Source organism: Heterocephalus glaber, unplaced genomic scaffold (genome assembly GCF_053883595.1).
Source record: "Heterocephalus glaber isolate CG9 unplaced genomic scaffold, H.glaber_assembly_v1.0 deba00001472, whole genome shotgun sequence".
NCBI lineage: Eukaryota > Metazoa > Chordata > Mammalia > Rodentia > Bathyergidae > Heterocephalus > Heterocephalus glaber.
In genome coordinates this window covers 42,034,530-42,042,352 of record NW_028258315.1, presented here as the reverse complement: position 1 = coordinate 42,042,352, position 7,823 = coordinate 42,034,530, and the positions used below count along the sequence as shown (strand labels likewise).

The following is a 7,823-nucleotide window of genomic DNA, read 5'->3' as shown; positions in this document are numbered from 1 at the left end:
TCGACTCGTGCTGCCTCGCCCCGGCGGCCGTCCAGCGGGAGGCGGAGCGAGCCCAAAATGGCGGCTCTCAGGCTGGCGCGCTCCTTGCTGCTCGGGCTTTGAGGTGGTCGCCGGGTTGTTCGGGGGACGATTTCCCCGCCGCGAGGGCCCCAGAGAATGAATTGGGGGCTCTGCTAAGGTCAGGCGGCGGGGCTGGAGAGAAGTGGCAGCAAGGGGTGCGGTGGCGTCCACGCAGCGGGATGTGCGAGAGTTACTCCAGGTCGTTGTTGAGGGTCTCGGTGGCGCAGATCTGCCAGGCGCTGGGCTGGGACTCGGTGCAGCTCAGCGCCTGCCATCTCCTCACGGACGTGCTGCAGCGCTATCTGCAGCAGCTGGGCCGGGGCTGCCATCGGTACTCTGAACTCTGTGAGTACCGGGCTGGGCGCGGGAGGGCTGCCCCGGCGAGTCACGCGTGACATCTCGGTCTCCCCGTCCCTCCCTCGGCGTCCCAGGGTTTTGCCGTCTGCACCCCGCCCCGACATCTGCCACCCTCTCGGCTCCAGCGCCCCTGGGCTTCCACTGCTCTTGCAAACTCCAGTCATTCTCGGTGCCTCCCCTGCATTCGCTAACTTCCCGCCACCAGCCGGGCGCCCGGGCTCCGCTCCCGGCTCCACACTTTCTCCTCTCCTCGCTCTGCGATGTGCCTCGGTCTTTCTCCTTGTCTCGTATTTGCTGCGGATGGAATCACCCCCAGAATGCCCAACACCCTTTTACCCTGGTCCTTTTCCTCCCTTGCCCGCAAACTACTATAACTAGTTGTCACAGGCGCTCCGTCTACCGGCCGTTTCTTACCAGGCTGTCCATTCTCCAGCAGCTTCTCACTGCCCCGACTCTTTGACAGCTGTCTCCGTTAGGGACCCTGCTTTTTCTTTCTGTATCTGTTCATTTCACAGACAGCATCTCTACGTACTGTTTCCAAAGGCAGACTTGGTCAGTTTCACTAATTAGGTTAACTTTCACTTACATCTCAGTTTCCCGTTGTCTTCCTCCTTTATAGTTTTTATGTCAGTGGCTATCACAGTCTGGTAGGGGGATCCTAGGTAATTTTCAAGGTTCCGCGGGTAATCTGGGCTTCAGTTTTTACGGGTTTTGAGTGAGTGTCTGGAAGTATTTATAGCTGGCGCTATTTAATAATTTGGATTATTTTAACAAAAGCCCCGCATCATTTTGTTGATGTGTGACACATACGTATATGTATGTGTTGAGGGGGTACCACTCAATTAAATTTCAGATTGTGGTTTTTAAATTGATAAATTGGCAAACTCGGTGAAGTGTTCCATAGAATGTTTTGTTAAAGTGGTTCCTAGGTTTAAGAAGTGGAGACCCTTAGATGCCTTGTATTTCTTAGGTTCTAAATTCCATTTCAGTAGTGCTGCCAAAGTGCTGTCCATAACACAAATCAGATACTGCACATAGCCCAAGTCTGATGCTGTTATTCTATTTAGAAATATTTCAATTCCACTCACTGGTTACAGGCTAAAAATCTCAACTTTAGCAGCATAGTTTCTGTCATGAGCTAATTTTTCTTATCTTTCTGCCACCCTGCCATATTAATCTGCAGCCATGCTGAGTTACCTGCCTTTTCCAAAACATTTAAAGCTATTCAGTCCTAAATGCATGCTGTTTCCCAGTGTCCTCCCTAGTCCACCAGTAGTACCATTTTTACTTGAAGATTCTCTGTGTCTTGCTTTAGGAAACTCATATTATCTGCTTTTATAATCCTGTGCATATTTCCCTTATTAATCAACTTGTTTTGTGATTATCTGTATGTCTCTTCCCCTCCCCAGGAGACAAATTGATTATATATGTGTTCTGTGATCTAGTATGAGGCCAAAATATAATAGGCACCCAGGAAATATGTGTTGAATGAATGAATGAACTGATAATCCAGCTATTTTTTGACTTTCCTTTTTTTTTTTTTTTTTTTCGTGGTACCGAGTATTGAACCCAGGGATGCTTTACCACTGGACTACATGCCCAGTCCTATTTATTTATTTATTTTATTTTGAGACAGATACTTGCTAAGCTACCCATGGTGGCCTTGAGCTTCCTGCCTCAGCCTCCAGAGTAGCTGGGATTACAAACATGTATCACTACACTCAGCTTGACTTTACTTTTTGGGTTCTTAAAATGCTAGCCTCCAACTTGGGGTGATCTCCTGCCTCAGCCTCCAGTGCTTGGATTATAGGCATGTGCCAGCCTTTTTTTTTTTTTTTTTTAATGCTTGATTTCACCAGTACTTCTAAATTGGGAACTGTAAAGTGGCATTCATTCATCATTATCCTGAAAGTAGCCCACCACCTGAATACTTTCCTGGCTTTTACTTGTTTTCCTTCAGGCTGCCTTTCCTTGAATGTAATGTAAATTATAGGTACCCTTGATTATATTTTTTCTATCAACTTGCCTAAATAAGGACAAATGTTGTTTGACAGAGGCCAAAACATCCCCTGAATACATAGTTACCTTTCATACCTTTTGCCTAGAAGCAGAATGTGTGTTGGCACTTCAAGTAACTTGGTATTCTAAAGTCACCAGAGGATTGTTGTAGTTCTTTAACATGTTCCCAATGGGGCCATAATTCATGTCTTGATGCCAGGTGGCCATGAACACCAGTGGTACATGCACGACTGTCCCATCAGGTGGTACAGTACAAAGGGAGGACGGGTCGGTCGTGCATGCACCACCAGTAGATCAAGTTGGCAGGATGTGTTAACATGGGCCTTATTCCTCATTAGTCAATTTCTCTAGTCTTCTTGATTTTAGTGAGAATGTAATTGTCACTTTTTTTTTTTTTTTTGGTACCGGGGATCAAACTTGGGACCTTGCGCTGTGAGGCAGACGGTCGAACCACCACTGAGCTAAATCCGCGGCCTCAGGTTTATAATCCTTATGGTGATTTGGAGAATTTTTTTAAATGCTAATTTAAGTATACTATTAAGTACACAAACATTTTAAGATTCTTTTTTTTTTCTATGTTGTCTTTATTTTAAAATTGAATTCTGTAACCTCAGATCACAACTGTGTAATCTTATATTTTACCCTCTAATTTTTTATTTTATTTTATTAATTTTTAGACAGGGTCTCACTATGTAGCTCAGAAAAAGAGCGTGATAGAGGACATTTGTTTGTGGACTGTGGATTCCAGGCTAGGGTTACTTCACAGAAAAGGTGAGGTTTGAGTTGAGCTATGAAATATGGTTGTGTAAAGCTCAAGAGAATTCTAGGTTAGAGAACAGCATAAAATAAGATGTCCAAGTAAAAGTGAAAGTACCCATTAAGGTGACCAGCTCCACCTGTGAGGCAAGGAAAATATTTGAGTGAAATCAAGTTATGGAAGGAATTAAAAGCTTTATGAAAGAAGTAAAACGTGGTAGAAAATGTTGCATACTCCTGCCAGATGTGGTGGTACACACCTGAAATCCCACCACTTGGGAGGCTGAGCCAGGAGGATCCTGACTTTGAGGCCAGCCTGGGCTATATAGCAAGACCCTGTCTTAAATAAAACAACACATTGCATATTCTTAAGTAGGAGAATACTATGAAGAAAGTAGTATTTTAGGGAAATGGTATTGGAGTGAAATCTAAGAGAGATTCTGGTAGGCAGCAAGACATGAAACTACATGATTCCCTACTATCCAGTTTTGCTTACTAAGGTTTCAGCTACCTGTAGTCAAAGTGGTCTGAAAAGATTAAATGGAATTACTAGAAATAAACAATTCATACGTTTTAAATAACTTTTATTAGAGTATAATTGTTCTGTTTTAAAATTTATTGTTCTTAATCTCTGTGCCTATTTTACAAATTAAACTATATCATAAATATATATGTATAGGGAAAAAACAGTATATGTAGAGTTCAGCCCCACCTGAGGTTTCAGGCATTTTGAAGGTTTGGAAATGTATCCTCTATGGATATGTGTAGAGAAGTGGTGATCACAGAATGCAGAGTAAGAAAAATCAGAACTATGGCAAGAAAAAGGGAGGGTGGGCAGCACCAGAAGGTGTTGGATTGAGACTGGAGAGCACATGGGGAATTTAAGGTGGTTCTGTTTTTTATACTGAGAGAGTGATAATAATGTAAGAATAGAAGAGTTGAAATGCATATCTGTGTTTAGTAAGGAGAATTAATAGTGTTTATTTTATTGCAGTACTGGCAGTTAAGCCCAGTACCTTTGCGCTGAGCTACATTCCTAGCCCCTTTTTTATTTTCTGTTTTTTGAGACAAAGTCTTGGGCCAGGGATTTAGCTCAGTGGTTACGCCATCTGCCTTGCAAACGCGTGGTCCAGAGTTCGATCCCTAGTACCAAGAGAAAAAAAGAGACAAAGTCTTGCTAAGTCACTGAGTTGCCTAGGATGGGCTCAAACTTGTGATCATCCTGCCTCAGCCTCCCATAGTGCTGGGATTGCAGAAATGATCTCTTTAGTTTTTCTTTTTTATGCATCAAAAAGTAACTCATATTGTAGAAAGTTCCAGGAGTGCAGAAGTGTTTGAAGTTAGGAGCAAAGTCTCTTGCTTCAACCACGTTGTTTTCTTGTACTGTAGCTTCCATTCGTTTGACCTACAAACCCTTGACTCTGCATCCTTCCAGACTGAGCACACACACACACACCTACTTCATGCCAAATTTGGATTCTTGTTCATTTTACAGTGTAGTTTAATTTCAGACATACTGAGTTTAAAGTGATCATAGAAGATTTCACTGAAAGAAAAATTCCTTTAAGCTGTTTGGAAGTTGGAAACTGGAAGGTTTTATAGACAGGGTCTTACTTTGTAGTTCAAGCTGGCCTTGGACACATGTTGTAGCCCAGGCTGGCTTTGAACTCCTAGTGATCCTCCTACCTCAGCCTGTCAAATGCTAGGATTACAGATGTGTACCACCATGCCTGGGTCTTATAGAAATTTATAAACATGTAGGAGCCTCAAGTTCTGCCAAGGATAGTCATAAGAAAAAATTGCATTTGTTTTTGTTTGTTTTGTTTTACTTTTTGAGACAGGGTCTCGAAATGTAGTTCAGGCTGGTTTTGAACTATGTAGTCCAGGCTGGCCTTGAACTCATGGTGATCCACCTGCCTCAGCCTCCCAAGTGTTGGGATTACAGGTGTGTGCCACCACACCTGGCTTTTGTGAAGAAAACCTCATTATAGTTAACTCTTTATCTTTTCGTTTGTCTATTTTATGTAATGTCTTCCAATAAGACTTGAAATTTTGTATAGAAATTGCCTTTAGGATCTAAGTTCTTCCTTGTAAATATTCTTGGATTTAAAACATTGATTCAGTGGTATAATTATTAACAGGTGTTTATTTGAGCACCCATCATGGGTCAGGCACTGTGAAAGGTTCAGAGATGCATCGGTGAATCACAGAGAAAATGTAACGGACATTTACTTACTCAACACAGCATACTAGCTATTTGATGAGGAAAGTAATAATAGTAATATTTATTGGGCATATACTTTGTCAGCCACTACTGTGGATTTTATTTTGTTAGTGGTATTGGGGAATGAACCCAAGCCCTTCACACTGAGCTACATCTCTTTTTTTTTGGTACCAGGGATCGAACCCAGGTCCCTGCACTTGCGCAGCAGGCGGCGAAACCACTGAGCTAAATCTCCGGCCCCTTCTTTTTTATTTTTTATTTTAAGACAGAATCTAAGTCCATAAGTGGCCCAGGCTGGGCCCAGACTTGTGATCCGCCTGCCTCAGTGTCTCAGAGTGCTGGCATTACAGGCCATCACGTCTGGTTTGTTTAAATGCTTTGACCATTCATAAATTACTTTTGATACTGTTTGTTTTGAGACAGGGTCTTGCTGTGTGGTTCAGGCCGGCCTTGAACTCCTACCTCAGTTTACCAAGTGCTGGAATTACAAATGGCACAACCTGGCTGATAGTGTTTCTGTACTAGCTGATTGGTAGTATGAGTAGTGTTTTGGTCAGTTGTTAAGTCGTATTTAAAATTGTCTTCAGACATTGGCATAGGAAAAGACTTTATGAACAAAACCTCAGTAGCACAGGAACTAGCACAAAGAATCAACAACTGGGATCTCATCTTATTAAAAAGCTTCTGCACTGCAAGAGAAACCACGAACAGCTAAGAGACAATCTACAATGTGGAAAAAAATTTTTAGCAGTTGTACCTCAGACAAAAGACTACTATCTAGAATATATAAAGAACTAAAAAAAAAAATCAGACCGCCCCAAATTCAAAGACCCAATTCAAAAATGGGCATCTGAAATGAACAGACACTTCTCAGACAAAGCAGTAAAAGCAGCAAATAAACATGAAAAAATGTTCAGCATCACTGATCATTCGAGAGATGCAGGTGAAAACAACACTGAGATTCCACCTCACTCCAGAAAGAATGGCTGCTATCAAGAAATCAACCAATAAGAAATGCTGGCGGGGGTGTGGGGAGAAAGGAACCCTTCTCCATTATTGGTGGGAGTGCAGACTGGTGCAACCATTGTGGAAATCCGTATGGAGATACCTCAAAGAACTAGGACTAGAGGTCCCATTTGACCCAGCTATTCTCCTACTGTGTATCTTCCCCCAAAAATAAAAGAATCATACCACAGCGATATATGTACACCCATGTTTATAGCGGCACAGTTCATAATAGCTAAAGTTTGGAAACAGCCCAAGTGCCCATCAACTGGAAACTGAATAAAGAAGATGTGGTGTTTTTGTTTTTTTTTTTCAAATGGAGTGCTACTCAGCCATAAAGAATGAGAAACTAGAGGCATTTATAGCTAAATGGATGCATATTGAGGCCATACTCTTAAGTGAAATAAATAGGACACACGTGTAAGTACCGAGTAGTTTCTCTAGTGTGAGAAACTGAAAGTGTAAATAAGGATTAAAACGATTAAAATGAACTATTGATAATTTGAAATAGGAAGAAAAGATCCAAAGAGGTAGGGAAAGTGGGAGGGGAAGGGGAAAGGAAAGAAGGGAAAGGAAAAATTATGAGAAAAGGAAAAAATGGAAACAAAGTCTTTGTAAATAGGGAAGGGCGCACAGATAATGGGGAAAAAATAAGAACCAAGATATATCATGTACAGGTTCAAGCACCCAATGATAAATGTAAACGTATTGTATACCTAAAATGTACCAATAAAAGAATTTAAGCAAAAAATAAAAAAATAATAAAATTGTCTTCAGTAATCAGCTTTCTAATATTTAATGTGAAATTTTGCTTAAAGACTGTTGAAGTCTCTCTAGTAACTAGGTTTTAAATATATAATGTATTTGACTCAGAGCTGCATATTTGCCTAATGTTTTTTAAATGCTCATATTAACATTTATTTAGCAACCTTTAAAGTGTTTTAGAAATATTAAACATTTTTTTTCTCTAAGTAACAGTTTGCTCTTGCCTTTCAGATGGCCGAACAGACCCAATATTGGATGACGTTAGTGAAGCTTTCCAGCTTATGGGAGTCAGTCTTCATGAATTAGAAGACTATATTCACAATATTGAACCTGTCACTTTTCCACATCAAATCCCTTCATTTCCTGTTAGCAAGAACAATGTACTCCAGTTTCCGCAACCCGGAAGTAAAGATGCAGAGGAAAGAAAAGAATACATTCCGGATTACTTGCCACCCATTGTGTCTTCTCAAGAAGGTTTGTCATTGATTGTTCCTCATATATTAATGACTATTTTAATGGATTTTTAATCTTTTTAGCTTTCCTTGATATGCCAACATGAATTCTAGAAATACAATCCAAATATTTTAATGTTATATACAAATTTTTCTAACCCTGAAATCAACAGACTTGTAACTAG

General features: G+C 41.1%; 1 protein-coding gene across 1 annotated transcript in view; it reads left to right on the top strand.

The window, feature by feature from the left end:
• The first annotated feature begins 225 nt into the window (after positions 1-225).
• Positions 226-7,823, top strand: part of Taf3 (TATA-box binding protein associated factor 3) — a 167,365-nt gene continuing 159,767 nt past the window's right edge. Inside the window, exons 1-2 of the mRNA XM_004854542.3 lie at positions 226-405; positions 7,418-7,660. Of these exons, the coding sequence (XP_004854599.1) occupies positions 240-405; positions 7,418-7,660 (409 nt within the window). The 5' untranslated portion in view covers positions 226-239. The remainder of the gene's footprint in view (positions 406-7,417; positions 7,661-7,823) is intronic.